The sequence below is a fragment of the Prunus dulcis genome, chromosome 3, assembly GCF_902201215.1.
Source record: "Prunus dulcis chromosome 3, ALMONDv2, whole genome shotgun sequence".
In the NCBI taxonomy this organism is placed as follows: Eukaryota; Viridiplantae; Streptophyta; class Magnoliopsida; order Rosales; family Rosaceae; genus Prunus; species Prunus dulcis.
Genome location: NC_047652.1, coordinates 7,521,198 through 7,540,411, shown reverse-complemented (window position 1 = coordinate 7,540,411; position 19,214 = coordinate 7,521,198). Strand labels below are relative to the sequence as shown.

General features: G+C 38.9%; 1 protein-coding gene across 1 annotated transcript; it reads left to right on the top strand.

The window, feature by feature from the left end:
• Positions 1-14,045: 14,045 nt before the first annotated feature.
• LOC117621658 (U-box domain-containing protein 52-like) lies at positions 14,046-18,227 on the top strand. The gene is made up of 9 exons (XM_034352221.1): positions 14,046-14,291; positions 14,875-14,996; positions 15,117-15,301; positions 15,462-15,522; positions 15,886-16,183; positions 16,301-16,402; positions 16,601-17,026; positions 17,245-18,003; positions 18,156-18,227. The coding sequence occupies exons 1-9, from the start codon at positions 14,046-14,048 to the stop codon at positions 18,225-18,227; spliced, it is 2,271 nt and encodes a 756-aa protein (XP_034208112.1).
• Positions 18,228-19,214: the final 987 nt, after the last annotated feature.

Sequence of the window (19,214 nt, the reverse complement as noted above, 5' to 3'; positions counted from 1 at the left end):
GCTGCATTGCACCTACCATTCACAAAAGTAAAAGATACCTGACCCACACAGGAGGCCAGTAGCTTAATATCATGTGCAAGCATTGTGGGAAATTGCATTTTGGAGAGTGTCGATTCAAGGGCAAACCAAAATGCTATAACTGTGACAAGTTCGGCCACATAGCAAAAGACTGCTATAGCAAGAAACCAGTGCAGCAACTTCAGTATGCTGCTCAGGTAACCTTTACACCAACTATGTTCTATGTCAATAATGCAGCTGACAAAAGGTCCATGGAAGATGTATGGTATTTGGACAGTGGGTGTAGTAACCACATGACTGGTAGAGAAGATGTTTTGATTGATATTGATAAGAGTATAACTGCAAAAGTTGCAATGGAGACAGGACAATTGGTTGATGTTATTGGAAAAGGAAGCTTGATGGTTGAAACTAAGATGGAAAAAAAATATATTAAGGAGGTGCTGCTAGTATCTGGTCTCAAGGAAAACCTACTCAGTGTTGGACAGATGATGGAGCATGGATATTTTCTGATTTTTGGAGATAACAAGGTAGAAATTTATGATGATGGCTCACTCTCAAATCTGGTGGCTATGGTGCAAATGAAAGGAAATAGAAGTTTTCCTTTGAAACTTCAAACAGACTTACATTTTGCAGTAAAAGCAACATAAGTCAATCAACATTGATTTGGCATAGGAGAATGGGACAGTTAAACTTCCAAAGCTTGAAACTACTGTAGAATGAAGATATGGTACTCGGTCTGCCAGAAATTAAAAATACAAGTGAAGTGTGTGAGGGGTGTACTTTTGGAAAACATTGCAGGAAGTCTTTTCCAAAAGAAGCAACCAGCAGGGTCACAACTCCACTAGAATTGGTACACACTGATGTGTGTGGACCAATGCAAACTGTTATAAAAGCATGAAACAGGTATTTTCTTACCTTTATAGATGACTGTACTCGAATGTGCTGGATCTATTTCTTGAGATACAAATATGAGGTATTAACTGTGTTTAAGAAGTTTAAGGCTACTGTTGAATTGCAAAGTGGTTATAAGCTTAAGAAATTGAGAAGTGACAGAGGAGGAGAGTATACCTCTAATGAGTTTAATAGATTTTGTGATGAAATGAGGATGGAGAGGCAGCTTACAGTGGCATATTCACCACAGCAGAACGGTGTGGCTGAGAGAAAGAACAGAACCACAGTGGAGATGGCTAAGTGTATGATGTTTGAGAAGAGCATACCACTTGAGTTTTGGGCAAAAGCTGTTAATACTATAGTGTATATTCTCAATCGATGTCCAACTAAAGCTTTGGACAAGAAAACGCCATTTGAAGCCTATAGTGGACGAAAGCTAGGACTTAAACACTTAAGAGTGTTTGGTTCTCTGTGCTATGCACATGATCCAAACCAACAAAGGCAGAAACTGGACTTGGCAAGCGAAAGGTGTGTGTTTCTAGGATATGGTAGCTGTGAGAAGGGGTATAGACTGTATAATATTACCACTGGAAAGGGGATTATCTCAAGAGATGTGGTATTCAATGAAGATGCTAGCTGGGATTGGAATGCACATCAAGAATGCAGTGTGTCCATTGGACTTACCGAAATGGTGTCTGAAAAAGAGAAAGGGATCAATGACACAGCTGTGATACAAGCAGAAAACTCAGTTGAAAATGAGGTGTTATTAGAAGACAGTGAAGAAGAATCTACAGTTGACACAGGGTCGCATGATATTGATCACACTTTATTGAAATACAAAAGTCTTACAGAGGTATATGAGAGATGCAATATATGTATCATTGAACCAGAAACTTTTGAAGAAGCTATCAAAGATGCATGATGGCAAAAGGCCATGGAAACTGAACTTGAGATGATTGAGAAGAATGATACTTGGGAATTGGTAAAAAGGCCATCTGATAAGCTTGTAGTTGGAGTCAAATGGATCTATAAAGTCAAGCTAAATCTAGATGGGTCAGTTCAGAAAAACAAAGCAAGGCTAGTAGCTAAAGGCTACACTCAAAAGCTGGGAATTGATTTTAATGAGACATGTGCACGCGTTGCTCGACTTGATGCAGTAAGAACATTAATTGCTTTAGCTGCACAGAAAAGGTGGAAGCTGTTCCAGTTAGATGTGAAGTTGGCATTCTTAAATGGAGTGCTACATGAGGAAGTGTATGTGGATCAACCTCCAAGATTTGAGATTAAAGACAAGGAAGATAGACTTTATAGACTCAGGAAGGCCTTGTATGGTCTTAAACAAGCTCCAAGAGCTTCGTATGAAGAAATCAACTCATATTTCACAGCTGCAGGATTTCAGAGAAGTCCTAGTGAGGCTACATTATATGTGAAAACTGCAGAAAGTGGAATCCTCATAGTTTCACTATATGTAGATGATACCACCTACACAGGAAATTCTGAAGAATTGGTGATGAGTTTTAAAACTGAAATGATGAAGAAATATGAAATGACTGATCTCGGATTATTGCACCATTTTTTGGGTTTAGGTGTGATACAAGCTGAGTCCTACATCTTCTTGCATCAGAAAAAATATGCAAGAACATTATTGGATAAGTTTGGTTTCAAAGATTGTAAAGCGGTTGCAACTCCACTTGCTATGAATGAGAAATTATCAAAGGAGGATGGAAGTGAATAGGCTGATGAAAGGGTGCACAGACAGATAGTTGGAAGCTTACTATATCTGACAGCAACAAGGCCAGATATCATGTTTGCTGCAAGTCTCTTAGCTAGATATATGCATGGGCCTACAAGGAAGCACATGAGGACTGTCAAGAGAGTACTTAGATACATTCAAGGTACTCTTGACTATGGCATAGCTTATGAGAAGGGAAAAGAAGCAATGCTACTCTTGACTATGGCATAGCTTATGAGAAGGGAAAAGAAGCAATGCTTGTGGGATATTGTGATAGTGATTGGTCAGGATGTGAAGATGATATGAGGAGTACTTCTAGCTATGCTTTTCATCTTGGATAAGGTGTTTTCTCTTGGGCATCAGTAAAGCAAAGCAGTGTAGCTCTATCCACTGCAGAGGCAGAATATGTCAGTGCAGCAGAAGCTACTGCACAGGTAGTCTGGTTGAGGTTTGTTCTATCTAATTTTGGTGAGGAACAAGTTGAAGCAACTCAAATTTTATGTGATAACACTTTAGCAATAGCAATAACAAAGAATCCAGTACATCATCACAAGACAAGGCAAATAAACATAAGATTTCATTTCATCTGTGATGCTTTACAAAATGGTGAGATTGATTTGTTATACTGCAGAACTGGAGAGCAGAATGCAGATATCTTTACTAAGGCGTTGGCAAGGGTTCGTTTTGAATATCTAAAGAGCAAACTTGGAGTCATTTCTGCTAAACACTTTCAAGGAAGTGTTAAAGTTTAAGTGTGTTAGCTGAGTATTTGTATTGAATTAATTGTGAACCATTGGATCACAGTCCAATGGACAGCTAAGATGTACCCTTAGTTGTAGTAATGAATTGTGCCAGGTGTAGCTATCTCATAGAATAGTGAAATTGATGGCTAGATTTGAATGATGTAAATGGGAATATTCTATTCCCAACAGATATATATTGCTGCACAGCTTGTCCGTGACTAAGTGAGAGAATAAACTCATTTTTCTCATCTTCCTCTCCAAGCTCTCTCTCTGTTTTCTCTTCTTACCTGAGCTCCATCTACCAATAATCCAAATTAATCAGATTATAGTCTAAGTATTCTAACATAATAATGCCGGCAATAGCAGTATCCGTCTTCACATAACCATGTAACATCGCAACAAGCTGTTTACAGTTTGTCTCCACCATCATACTGTCTCGTGCCACCCATCCTGCTCCACCCCTCATGTGCGCTTGCATCCAAGCACCATCGCAATTAAATTTCATCCAGCCATCAGCAGGTTTCTGCCAGATCTGGAAGTCACTACGGTCCCACTATGGAGGTCTCGGTTGATCATGTATAAGTGGTATACTTGCTTGTCCTGCTGCCACAAACTCCACAATTTGCTTTTGACATGTGAGAGCAATATCTTGCGGGTGTATATGGTGCCCCTTGAAAATTGCAGCATTTCGATTCTTCCATAACCTCCATAACCCAAACGCCAACCATTGCAAAATATCCTGATGATTGTCCTCCTTTTCATATTTTTGAAGAAGGAGTTGCCAGCATGATAGAAAGTCCCCTCCTTCAAGCAACCTCGTGTCTAACTGCAGAGGGCTAGTGAACCAAAAAAATCTTGCAAACTCGCAGTGGAAAAAAAGATGTACATGAGATTCCCCTTCACCACCACAGAGAGCACAAACATCCTCAAGATCAACATGCCTTCGTTTAAGATTTTGGCGAACCACCAGAGCGTTTAAACAAGCTCTCCATATGAAGCTTTTAATTTTTGGCGGTACCTGTAGCTTCCAAATACTCGTCCACAGCGGTCTGTGTGTATTACTAACACTGGATTCCCCCTGCCCTTGTCTCCCCAACTCGCCATTTCTCTGTAGATATTGGGTGACCTCATAAGCTGACTTAACAGTAAAACCGCCATGCTTCGTGAAATGCCATATGAGCTTATCTGGGCAACCCCATCGGCTAATCGCCAGTCCATTTATCAGCTTGGCTTCTATCTCCATAAACAAACGTTCCACCTCAGCATCTCTCCATTGTTTCGTAACCAGATCAATCGAGTCCCTCACATATATCGGCATGTCAGCATGATGTGAGATGATTTTAAAAGTATACGGGACTGGTAACCATGGATCCTCTTTCACTCGAATGTTGTCACCATTGCCCACCCTCCATCTTAAACCCGCAATTAGAACACTACGGCCCTGCAGAATACCCTTCCAACCCCAGGATGACCCACGAACTGATCCAGCTGATGTAAAGCTTCCTCCAGGGTAGTACTTATCGTGAAGAAGCTGTGCCAAAAGTGATCGGAGTGTTGAACTAATCGCCATCCAATCTTAGCTAACATAGCTAGATTAAAGCAAATTAAATCGCGAAAACCCAAGCCTCCATTTGTTTTACGTTGCGTCATTTTTTGCCATGCCACCCAATGTATTCCTTTGGTATCCTTTTGTCCTTTTCACCAAAAGTTTGTGATCTTCCGCTCAAGTTCTTTGCATAGGCCAATGGGGAGTTTGAAGCATGACATACTGTAGGTAGGCATAGCCATGGCAATAGCTTTAATAAGCACTTCCTTTCCGGCCACAGATAAATACTATTCCGCCCATCCTTGCAACCATTGGGAAATCTTAACCCGCACATTCTAAAAAACTTTTTTCTTTGACTGCCCAAAGTCAGCATTTATACCCAGATATTTTCCAAATTCCTCCTCCTGTTTTATTTGTAGGATTGCTTCCAGTTGTTGGCACCGTCGTCTTGGACAATTATAACTAAAAAATAAGGAGCTTTTGTCATAATTAATGCATTGGCCTGACCTATCCTCGTAGCACTTCAACACCCGCCGCACGCATGATACCTCCTGTTCCTCAGCTCTACAAAAAATGACTAAGTTGTCGGAAAATAATAAATGAGAAATCTGCACCCCCTTACTATGTAAGTACGAGCTTTTATATTCTTGTAAAGAGCAGTGTGACATGTGTACATAAATTTTTCTTTTTGTGTTTTTAATGAATTATTTTTACATATATGTCAAACTGTGATTCTTTAAGAGGTAAGTAGTATCCTTTAGGAGGGTGATTGATTGCATGCATTTTAAAAGGATCATAGCATTGGGGTTAGATGTAGTTACCATAAGTTGTAGGGGTTAGCCCACGTACAAAAAAAAAAATTCATAACATGCTACATATATAATTTTCATTTTCTAGCACATCAAACTATTTTATAATTAACATGTCATCAAACTTCAAAGTTCAATAACTAATGTAGTTACAATTCAAAAGACCAATAACTTCAAAGTTCAATCAAACTTCAAAAGAAACATCCTTATTTATTTATTAGCCAATAAAAGCACCAGACGTATAAAATAAAATAACATAAAAACATATACAAGCGGACGCTTTGATTCGGTTTAGGTTGGTTTGCAAAATCTCAAAATCGCAACCAAATTAAACCATTATAGTATGCAAGTTTTAAACCCTTTAAAAAGAAATTTTTAGTTGAAACCAAGGCAAACCAGCCATTACAGTTCAGATCGGCCGATTTGGTGAGTTTGGTCGGATTGATGTTCACCCCTAATAGGTTGCATAGTAACGCATCACGGAACATGAACAAAGGGAAAGTGGAAAACAAGCCAGTCGAGCTCTTCAGTCGGCCCAGATCATTTTGGGCCATATTAAGCTCTTCAATTGGGCTTTACTCTTGTTTACATATGTAACCCAATTAAACTTAGATGTGTTGCACTTTCTTGCCATGTCGTACTGGTTTCCATAAGTTTGTTACATGCAAGTTTTTTTATAAATTGCAACTCAAGTGAGAACTCCTAAATATATGATATGAAGAATGACAGGACCCGACCCAATTTCCACTTTGGAATTCGAGCCAAATCCTGTGCGTGTCCGACACCTGGCGAATGTCGGGCACAAATGACCTTTTTACCCTTCTTACTTCAATTTTTCTTTAAATTTTCCTTAGACTTCTACCGAAAATTCGACAGAGTCTCCCCTGTATTTTGACCAACCCCAAAACTTTTCACCTGTCAAACAATCTCAGAAACCCTACCAACAGCCAGACTAAGTCAACAATCAGATTCCAACCTCAGTTCCTTATGTTCAACATGATATCAGAGCATTTTCTAGGGTTTTCAAGGTTGCAAGGATTCTGCAAAACTTTACCTTGGCGCGGAAACTATGATTGGCTCGGTGGTGGATCCCGCGTGCTTCTACGGCCTAGGGGCAAAAAAAAAAACAGGTTGAAAATGTGAGTGGACCATAAAATAATGTTCTTCAAAATGATTCTCATAAACATAATATCCCCCATTGTAAAAGAAATTTAGCTAAATAAAACTGAATACTTACTTTTTATATCACGCATAGCCAATTCAAGGCATTCTATATCAGTCATATTCAAGCTTGAAAGTTTCATACAAACCACTGAATTCAAAACTTTCATAAAAGTACTGAAATCAAACGCGTATAAAAACTCTGTACTCAGACCTTTCATAACTGAACAAATATAAAGGGATCTATGTCTGAAAAATCAGAAAAACTGATTTATAATAGCTGAAAATCAACATTTAATAAAGAAACTCAGAATCCTTTGAAAATACCACCAGTATGTACCCCTGTCACTTCCGTCAATTCCCTGGCAGGTCTCGGGAGTCACACAGACTACTCGAGCCGCAAACTGGCGAAATCAGGAGACTATGATCAGCCTGTCCCGCCGGCAGATTCCTCGATAACACCAAGTCAACTCGAGTCGCTCTGGCAGGATACAGGGGACCGTAGTCAGCCTGATCCGCAATCCTGGCAGGTCTCGGGGACATAAAGTCAGCCGAGCCGCAATCCTGGCAGGTCTCGGGACACCAAGTCTGCCGAGCCGCAAATCCGGCACTCACGGTCCGAGCGTCCCCGAAACTCGTGAGGCAAGTCAAGTGCACTGACTGAACTATAATCAGACTGGATGTCCGTAGACATCGGTCCGACTCTGGGTAATCACCATAAAGAAAAACGGGTACGAGGTGGTTTTAAAATAAAGTCCTTGTAAAAAGAAATATCTGAATAATAACTGTAAAACTCAAGTCGTGCTGCGGTCTTAACTGATTCAAAACTCAAACTCTGTTTCTGTAACTGGTAAATAAGCAGCACCGACTTATAGAATTATTACTGTACTGCTCATATTCAAAATCGTATTAAAACTTACTCAAAGGCTGAATGAAGAAACTTACTCAAATAAACTCAAATATAAAACTCATTTATATAAAATCATTTATAAAATCTATTTTATATAAAAGCACATCAATTCATATAAAAGCACATCAAGTCATTCATGAAATCTGATTTATGAAAGAAGGTCCACTCACAGATGGTCCAAGCCAATTTGACCCTTTGAAGCTTCCTCATGCTGATCGGCTGGACCTCTGATGCCTTACTCGATCGATTTGGTGGAGAAACGGAGGAGAAATCTGAGCTGGAAGTTCGGGTGGCATTCGGACGAACTATCGTCGGAAATCAGGGTTTTCCGGCCAGATTCCGGCACCCCCGAGGCTGGTGTTGGTTGGAAAAGAACGGCAGTCGAGTCACGGTTCCAACGGTACCCACGGCGGAGATCGGTTCCAAGTATGGTGGCCGTGGCGACGAGTTGAATGGGTGGAGGTCGCGGGCGGTTTGGCTGCGGGAGGAGAGAGAGAGAGCTGACGGGGGAGAGGAGAGAGAGTGATATAAATATCTGACTTTTTGACCAAATTACCATTTTGCCCCTCGCGATTTTTAGACCATAACTTCTTCGTTACGGCTCCGATTCGGGTCTACTCCGTGTCTACGAACTCCTTTCGCCGCGCTCTACGCAATGGCGTAGGCGAAATTCCCAAATTCTTTCCCGATTAAAAAGTCAAATTTTCCCCCATTAAAATATGCGAGGGCAATTTGGTCATTTCGCTAAAAGATATTTTCGTTACCTTTCTAGATATTTCTTTCTTTTTTTTGATATTTTGTTTTGGGTTCTTACAAAGAATCCAGGGGGTTTTGGATTTTCGACACTAATTAAGTTTCAACCAAGCTCTTTTGGGTAAGCAAGGGTTTATGGAGTGACTGACTTATGATTCCAATCTGTCCATGAGGCTAAAGTCTCCTGTTTTGGGGGGGGGGACCTATATTTGGCTCATTGGCTTTAAAATACATTCTTTCATCGACACATCGTTCGTATTTTCTCTTTCAATAAAATCAACCTAATAACATTCTAAATTCAAATATTACTTTTGACCTTGATTAATGTTAAACCATCTCCACTCTTGTTTAGTTTTTTTTTTTTTTCTTTTTCAAAAGAAAAAAGAAATTTTCATTTTTCTAGGAAAAGAAGTTGATATTTTATAATTTTTCTTTACTTAGCGGGTAGACTATATGTTAGTGATGTCTTATGGAAATTAATTTATACAAATAATAATACGTGTTGATGCTCTTTTTGGGAGGGTCAACTTAGAGCAAGTCCATCCTAAAAGATTAAGACAAGGCAAGGCAAAGCAAGGGCTGCCACTATTCACGTGAATAGTGGCAGCCTTGCCTTTTTTGATTCCACCCCAAAAGGCTAGAGCAAGGGCAAATACAATTCATTGTATTTTATTTCCTATTTTTTTAATACTTCAAACCATTAATTTTGATAAGCTTTTTAGATAATATTTTCAGTTGCCACGTGTCACTATTTATTATAAAATTATCACATAAAATTCCAGACAACATTTTCCGATTAAATTTTCGGATTAAATTTTCGGATAAGATTTTTAGTTGCCATGTGTACATCATTTTTCAGAAAAGATTTTCGGATGAGATTCTCAGTTGCCATGTGTCTTATTTCAGATAAAATCTTCATATATTTGTTAAAAAAAATTATAATCTCAAATTTCAGATAAGATTTGCACCCTCTAAAATTGCGCCACATGTCCCAAGTCAGATAAGATTTCAGATATTTAAAAAAAAATTATAATCTCATATTTTAGATAGATTTTCACCCTCTAAAATTGCGCCACGTGTCCCATGTCAGATAAGATTTTCATATATTTAAAAAAAAAATTATAATCTCAGTTTTCAGATAAGATTTTTACCCTCTAAAATTGTGCCACGTGTCATCTCTATCTTCTGAATCCATCTACAAAACTACACCATCAACTCATACCTCTCACACCATATCTTATCAATTCCTTTATTTCTCAGATTTTACAAAACACATTCTACTCTCAATGTCAAACTTCAGGAGGGTGTTGGAGAGGCAAGAGCGAGAAGAGGAAGAAATACAGCGCAGACGTGCCGAGGAAGATCGGGACGCCGATGAAGAAGAGGAAGAAATGCTTGTAGCGCGTGTATGCTTAATCAATCAAGGCAACATCACCATCGTCATGCCCCGAATGTGGACAGACGTAGGCAGTCTCGGGGTAAGAATCTGTTGGAAGATTACTTTATCCCAAATTCGTTATATCATGTTTCTAAGTTTCGAGAGAGATATAGAATGGGTAAGAATCTGTTGGAAGATTGCTTTGCAGATGCTTGCTTATGGGGCATCTGTAGAGCAGGTGGATGAGATTGCAAGGATGGAAAAATCAACTATCCTAGAGTACTTGGTGAGATTCTGTGATGCAGTAGAAAATTTGTACACGAGGGAGGACCTTCGCAAACCTATGCCTAGGGACCTGCAAAGGCTTCTACAAAAAGCTGAGGCTCAAGGTTTCCCAGGAATGATTGGAAGCATCGATTGCATACACGTGCCGTGGAAGAATTTTCCAACTGCTTGGCAAGGAGACTATGGGAATCGAAAGGGCCAAAAAAGTATAATTTTGGAGGCCGTAGCTTCATTCGACTGTTGGGTTTGGCATGCTTTCTTCGGAGTTGCCGGATCTCATAATGCCCTCAATATGCTTGGTCAATCCCCAGTGTTCAACGATGTATTGCGAGGTCATTCCCCCCAGGTCACGTACCAAATCAACAATAACGTATACTCTGGTGCGTATTACCTTGCCGACGGAATTTATCCTAGGCGGACCATATTCGTGAAAACAATTCCGAATCCCCAATCCAAGGAGGAAAAAAGCTTTGTTGCCTTTCAAGAAGGTTACAGGAAAGATGTGGAAAGGTGTTTCGGTATCTTGCAAGCTTGTTAAGGTATTATTAGGGGTGTGGCTCAGATGTGTGATGAGGAGGTGCTGCGGAGCATTATGATGACTTGTATCATCCTCCACAACATGATTGTGGAGGATGAGTATGATTATGATGCTTTAGAGGTGTTCGAATCGGATCCAATGAACATGGCCTTGACAAGGATTTATGAAAGGCTGATTGGACCAAATGGACATCCATTGGAGCACGAACCATTAGTTCGGGATGGTCGATTCAACAACCCCATGCTTGATCGTTACCAGGAAAGGCAATCTTCGTATGTTCACGAGAGATGTCAAGTTGACTTGATTGAGCACTTGTGGGAGATGAAAGGCAATCACAATGGATGAAGTCAAGATTAATGCTTTGTTTTCAAGTTTGCTTTATTTTTTGTGTGGTGTGGTTGGAATTATGTTTTGTTTTTAATTATGTTTTATTTTGTGTGTGGTGTGTTTGGAATTATGCTTTGTTTTTAATTATGCTTTTAATAATGCTTTGTTTTGTGTATTGTTTGCAATAAAATAAGGTTTGTTTTTAATTCATCTTTGTTTTCATGTGCAAATATTTTTAATAAATAGTCATATTATTTAATGCTTTCTTTATTGAATAAAAGGGAAACACTACAACAACTCTTAATACATATGGAAAATCTTTCAATCCAACCTAATGGTTTTGATCATTTAACCAATCCGTATTGCTTGATCCATCGTCATGGAAAAGTTTTCTTCTCATCACATCCCTTCGTTTCATCTTCCAATAGGACTTTGTTTCAGGAGACATATGGGTGGTATCCATGGCCATGATTTTCATCTCTCTATCCTCCATGTCTTGTTCTTGTGCTTGCTGCCTTTCAATTGCAAATACTTCATGTCTTGCCTTGTCCGCTTCTTCTATTTTCAAGTCTCTCTCAAGTCTCAGTGCACTATTCTTAGCAACTTGCTCCAAAAATTATGCACATTCATTGTTCGAAGTGCTCCCTTTCTTCGCCTTTGCTGCCTTTCTCCCAATAGGTCTCTGTGCACGTGGGAGTGGTGAGTCTTGATCCAATGGAGAGTCCAATGGCGAATCGTGGAGCTGCATCTCATTCATCATAACTGGCAAAGTAGTGCAAATGATTTTGAATCTCAAACAATTCTTCACAATTTCCCAACATTGGTGACTCTAGAAACTTTTTTTGCCTTACCCCGTGGCACCGAACCACATTTGTGCTTGTACGATCTATTTTAAAAAAAAAATTGCAAATGCAACAAAAAAAAATGAATATGGAAGAAACCAAAAATAATTTGGAAATGCAAGAAAAAAATTTGATTATGCAACAACATATAAACAAGAAATGCAAGAAATAAAATGATTATGCAAGAAAAAAAAATAAATATGGAAGAAAATATAAACAATTTACAAATGCAACAAAATATAAATAAATTAGAAATGCAAGAAAAATAAAATGCTAGAAAAAAATAGTTACATTAAATTGAATAAAACGAGAATTATAAATATTTTACCTCATCTATAAGATTTTGACCGCTTCGAATGTTGTCCCTTGCTCTTGCCAATGCATCCCTCCATTTCCCTTACTTTTATTCAAGATTTTCCATCTGGACTGTAACGCCATTTCTGTCCGAACTGAACCAGATCTTTCAGCAAATTCTACATGAATTTTTTTTTTCACTTATGAGCAAACTTCATCTCATTGCCTACTATAGGGCAATGACTAACTTTCACCCAAGACTCACACAACACAATATCTTCCGCGGTAGTCCAAACGCCTCTGGCTTCGACAGAAGAGGCCATTTGTTTTTTGATACAAATGGAAACTAGTAGAAAAATGTGTGTGGAATGGAAAAAAAATTGGAAGGAGAAGAGTTTGTATGAAGATTTGGTGTGAAAAGTGAATACAATTGATAGGTATTTATAGGGAAAAATTACAGTTTTTTTTAGTTTTTTTTTTTTTAATTTCAAATTTTTTGGATTTTTTTTTTTTTGCCAAAACAACGAGGGGCGTCGAATTTTTGGAAAAGAAACCATCACAGCGCCTAGGGAACACCACGTGACATTTTTCCTTTGGGCCTTGTCAGTGCTGACGTCGGTGAGCGAAGTCAAATTTTTTCACTGTTGGCGCGTGAAATTCACGTGCCAACGGTAAAAAAAATTTGAAATTACGGTTGTTGACATCAGTGTGACGTCAGCACCTTCGGGCTTGAGCCCAGGCAGATTTTTTCCGTGGGCTAGCCTGGGTTAGTGGGACCCATCACTTGCCCGAGCTTCTCCTTGCGCACTGGAGGCTTTCTGGGCTCAGATGGGGGGCCTTTTGCCTGGTTTTGGTGTAGGGGTGGACATGCTTTTAGAGAGGAGCGTGGAGTCTTCAGCAGAGAAGAAAGCGAGGACCTTCAGAATTGGAAGAACCTACAGAAGGCAAGGAAAAAGAAGCAGTAGTCAAGCTTTGGGCACCGGTGTGGTGCCTGCCGAAGACTCCTGATTCTTAAGTTAGCTATATGTGGTAATTTTGGCAGAGTAACAGTAAATGTGAAAAAAAATAGTTATCATTTTTACTCGGGTATTGTTCCCTATTTACAGGGAAGTGAAAATGGGAGTTTTCGATGTGGGACTTTATGTAAGTTGCTATAGTAGTGACACGTGTCCTCGGAGATTAGGTTTGGCAGTCGGGAGCTTCGGCAAGTGTCTGCCACTTCGGAATAGTGTTCTCCTTCTGCAGGGAAGAAGGCGTGCCTGCCTTGGTACTAGTTGTTTTGATGTTGGATATGCTTGGTTGATTATGGTGTAAACAACACGTATATATAATTTTTTTTTTTTTTAAATTAAAAATTTTGGGAGAGCAAAAATTTGTTTAGCTTTGCTGTCAAGAACTCCATAACCACGCAATGCAAACACATCAAAGAAAGCGGGTATTGCTGACAGACGATGATGCGTATTTGAGAAACATAAGAGAGAGTTGTTATTAAACGTAAAAAAGAACTAACTCAAAATAGAGACAAAAGATAACATGGTTAGGGAAATTTGGTAAGTAATTTTTTCTTCTCTTCTCTTCTGTTCAACAAAACAAACCAACTCTCTCTGGACAGAACAAAGAGGGGTTTCCCAGGCAGGCCTCTAGAATAATCAGAGAGAGAGAGAGAGAGAGAGAGAGAGAGGCATTGGAGAGAAACAAAACTTGGAGATTATAAAACATTTGATCATCTTCTTGTAAGCAGGATCTGTAATCTGCCCACTTGGAGAGTTTTGAATTAATTATATTTTATAGGAGATTAAGAGAGTTAATTAAGAATTAATGGCAAGGATTAACAGAGGGAATGGAGAGAAGAGAGAAGAGTCCGTGGCAGTGGCCATAGACAAGGACAAAGGAAGTGAAAATGCCATCAAATGGACTGTTGATCATCTTCTCACAAGAGGCCAACCTCTCACGTTGCTGCATGTTAAGCACACATCCTCTTCTGAAGGAGCCGACAGCCAAGGTGGTGGTGCTCAAGCCCAAAGCCTGTTTCTTTCGTACCGTTCCTTTTGCTCCAAAAAGAATGTGAGTTCTAATTATTTTCTTTTATGTATAATTTTATACTTTACAATTACATAATTTCTTCGTCGAGACATGTTTATTAACCTAGCATGGAAAGGAGGAATCCAAACTACGTATGCTAAATATTTTCAAGGGAAATGCCACAACAGTTTTATTTATTTATTTTAAGATTAATAAGCTCAAGAAAGATGAATGGAAACTCTGAAAAATGTTTGTTGATCAACGTTTAAGTATCACATTAATTGACTGTTTTATTTTTCAAATCGTTTGGAATTTGAGATGCGGGTTGATATAATGAGTATGAAATTCAATTTTCATGTTTAGTATGCACATTCTTCAAAATGTAATGCGTCTTACACATACCCTTGATAAATGCGAAATATTATTTATGTCGTTACAAATTTAATTCATACGACTGCACAAACTAAGTAATTTAATTGCTAGTCAAGCAAACCATAGCAGAAAAAGAAACCAAGCGGATCTGGATCCATCAATCAAAAGTAACAAAATATATATACAATATGCTATTGCCTAAGGGGCCCGTCTAACACTTTTTTTTTGCTTGTGACTGATATCTTTGAAACAGATAAAATGCAATGAAGTCGTACTCGAGGATGCTGATATTCCAAAAGCAATCATCAATTACGTTGTCACTAACTCAGTTGAGATTTTGGTTCTTGGTACACCAACAAAAAGTGGCCTTTTCAGGTTATTAATTAATTAATTCATCATAATCATCTTAATTGGCTCCTAAATTCGATCCTAATTACCCAAATTTTCCTTCTTCCTTTTTTTTTTTTATAAAAAATTTATTTTTTGCACCAAAAGATTCAAACTCACAGACGTTCCAAGCACAGTGTCAAAGGGGGCACCAGATTTTTGCTCTGTTTACGTGATTGGCAAGGGAAAGGTCTCGTACATGCGATGTGCTACTACAACAACACCACAAAAATCTGCCCCACGTAATCAGATACAACACCAACCCACCCCTGTTTCTGAAACCAAATCATCAGGTATATATATATATATATATATATATATATATATATATATATACACATGTCTTCTGTAATTCTAGCATGTGTAATTATTTCCCACCTCATGATCATTATAATATGGTTTTGTTTTCACTAATTATTACTAATTCAAGTTTAATTTCTTTGATTCATACAGCATCGGAGAGGACACAGTACTATTCAGCTCGTAGCCCGCCAGATGCTGACACTCAAATCAAGTAAGCTCTAATTCTACTATTTTGATTATTTAGGAGAGATTGAGAGAAACAGGTTTAGATATTTGAGAAACGATATGTTATCTCGATAATCATATGGACACCGTATCAGTGTCATATCAACAGTTTGTCCCTTAATAAAGCACGAACATTGTGACCAGAAAAGAAATAGTTGAGAATTTATCCGTGATTGGGTCGATGCGTTAACTCTTTTAAAAAGATAAGTAGATACTCCCCGCCCTCCTTGGCAAACTCTAGATGCTAAAAGTTTTCTAAGCCTATATGTTTGTGTGAACAACTCTATATAATGCTAAAAAAGAGGATGTGTGAGTAAAATCATAAGAGGGGCTAACCAATGATATCCAGGTCGCCATTCACAAGAGGAAAAGCTTCAATGGACAAATCGTACGAGCTCTCGTCTGATACTGATATATCATTTGTGAGTAGTGGAAGGGCAAGCATCGATCACATTTCTCCTTCTTTCTATGATTTTGGTGCGGAAGTAGCGATGCCCTCTCGGCATTCAATTGGGTCAGAAATGGAGAGCAGAAGCTCCACATCATCATACTCAAGAAACAGGCTTTTTGATATGGGGTCTCCACAATACGAAATCTCATCGTGCTCGATCGAAAGTGGAAAATCATCGTCATCATCACAGAACATGGTAAGATAATTTCCCAGCATGGGAAACTTGTAACTATAAACTTTTTTTTCTCTAAAAAAAACAAATGCTAAAATAGTTCATAGTATTGATACTTGCTTTGCTTTGGCAATAATTTAGGATGATGTGGAAGCTGAGATGAGGAGGCTCAAGCTAGAGCTCAAGCAAACAATGGAGATGTACAGTATGGCCTGCAAGGAAGCACTGACAGCAAAACACAAGGTATCTGATGCGAAACCTTATTTGAGGGGTAGAATTTGTTTAAGTTTCGGTGTCATCTTCTTGAGAGCAAGAGGTGAATGACAAACCTACATGTCCTGCAACTATACACTAGCATAAATAGAAATTCAATTTAATAAATAGAAACCTGGGGTTTTGAACACTATTTAATCACATATTCTAATGACAAAATCATCACAGGAAAGGGAACTTAACCGGTGGAAATTGGAAGATGAACAAAGGTTAGAAGCGGCAAGACATGCTGAGGAAGCTGCATTGGCGCTTGTAGAGAGGGAGAAAGCCAAATGTAAGGCAGCCATCGAGGCAGCCGAAGTATCTCATAGGATTGCTGAATTGGAAGCACAAAAACGGAGGGCTGCAGAAATGAAAGCCTTTAAAGAATCCGAAGAGAAGAAGAAGGCACTCCAATCGAGGGCATACGATCCCAGGTACAGGAAATACACAATTGAGGAGATTGAGACCGCAACGAATGATTTCTCGCAAGCTCGCAAGATTGGGGAAGGAGGCTATGGGCCAGTTTACAGAGGTGAACTGGACCACACGCCAGTGGCAATAAAAGTTCTACGTCCAGATGCAGCTCAAGGAAAGTCGCAGTTCAACCAGGAGGTTTGTGACATGGAACATTATAAAACTTTCAACTACCATCTTCAAATATACAACACACTAAACAACATAACCAATTTGTTTCCAGAATGGGGATCATATTGTTTGGAAACAAAACCAATTATAAATCCTAGGATTATTTTATTAATATTGCTTGGCATTTAATTTTATTGATCATGTATTGTTGTGGATTATATATCTGACAGTTTTTAGCCATGCAGGTTGAAGTATTGAGCTGCATACGGCATCCAAACATGGTTCTCCTCCTTGGAGCTTGCCCAGAGTATGGTTGCTTGGTCTATGAGTACATGGCTAATGGGAGCTTGGACGATTGTCTGTTCCGGCGAGGTAACACCCCAGTTATTCCTTGGCAGCTAAGGTTCCGAATTGCTGCAGAAATTGCGACAGGGCTTTTGTTTCTTCATCAAGCCAAGCCAGAACCCCTTGTACACCGTGACCTAAAACCCGGCAACATCTTGCTAGACCATAACTATGTGAGCAAGATCAGTGATGTAGGTTTGGCTAGGCTTGTGCCTCCATCAGTAGCCGACACTGTCACTCAGTATCACATGACATCAACCGCCGGAACATTTTGCTACATCGACCCAGAGTATCAGCAAACCGGCATGCTTGGAACAAAATCTGATATTTACTCACTTGGGGTCATGCTTCTACAACTAATAACAGCCAAGCCACCAATGGGGTTGACGCATCATGTCGAACGGGCTATTGAGATGGGGACTTTCGCTGAGATGCTTGACCCTGCAGTCCCTGATTGGCCTGTTGAGGAAGCCTTGAAGTTTGCCAAGCTGTGTTTACAGTGCGCTGAAATGAGGCGAAAAGACAGACCGGATCTTGCCAAGGTTGTGCTATCTGAACTTAACAGATTGAGAGCACTTGGAGACGAGAGCTTGAATTGTGTCATGAATGGTGCTGGTGGAGTATTCTCCCCGAGACAACGCTCGAATACCTCAATACAAGTAAGTTGCAAGGGAACTGCATAACATCCCAAAATGTTCATGCTAGACTGACCTCTAAATCTTCACATCTTTTGTTGATTCGTGTTTTGCTTCTTTGTTTTCATGTTTTCCTAAAACTCACATTTGATTTTCTTGTTTGGCCTTCTCTTTAGGATGTCATGAGTGGACCACAATCTGGATATGATAGCCAAAGGAGCCGTTCAAGCACATCATCCTGGAAATAAGTCACCATTCTCAAACTGATAAAACTTTTCCTCGTTCCAGTTGTCAACTTTCTTGGAGCACACCATCTTATTGTCAACTTAAGTTGTTAGTAAATTTGTTACTGTAAAGTCGTAGTTCCAGGAAAAGAGAGCGACTAGTAGGAAAGAGAAATCAATTGTACAATTGGAATATTTGGAGATTGAATTAATTCTTTTATTTTAAACCTAGATAGTGTCATCTAGGACCTTGCCGATAAAGCTTTACACTAAATTTTCCTAGCTGTTGCATTATGATTATGGTTGAACAAACCTGCGCAGTTCATTAGAAATTTAAACTAGGCAGATGCTGTTCTGGCTTCATTTTGGATTGCCAAGGAACAAAATGACAGATCAATGGAAAAAGGATTAGGGTTCTGGATATCAATCGAATCAAGTGTCAAGAATGGAACAATCAAAGGGTTGGCCCTGAGAATTTTGGGGTGAAAATTGATTTCTAAAATGGGCATGAAATAAATTTGAAAAAAAAAAGAAGAAGATTTTTAGGAGCAATAATCTTTGGAACTTATGTCCGATTTTTATTTTGATCCTCAAATTTGAAAAATGGCTCATGTATTCCTTTAATTTTACTTTCTCTCGTAGTGTTGGCATTGCCGTTATAATGTGTTACATTTTTGTACAAATCTAAGGGGAAAATGACTTATTATTGCACGTATGTTTAGGGGCTTGTTTGGTTTGGAGAATGAATGTTTGAAATTGTTTAGGGTCTTATTGCACAAAATATTGGAATGGGAACAAATGTTCTTTCCTAGTAACCATATTTTGCTAGTAGTATTTCCAAACACTTTCCACTCTAGAATGTAAATCACATTTTTCAAACGTCCATTCTGTAAACCAAACAAGCCCCTAAACATATGTACGAAATTCTTGTGCCATGCAATTTCTACTCCAACCAAAATAAATTCATAATGATTTTTATAGACTTATGCGTTCACCGTTATGTGAATATGA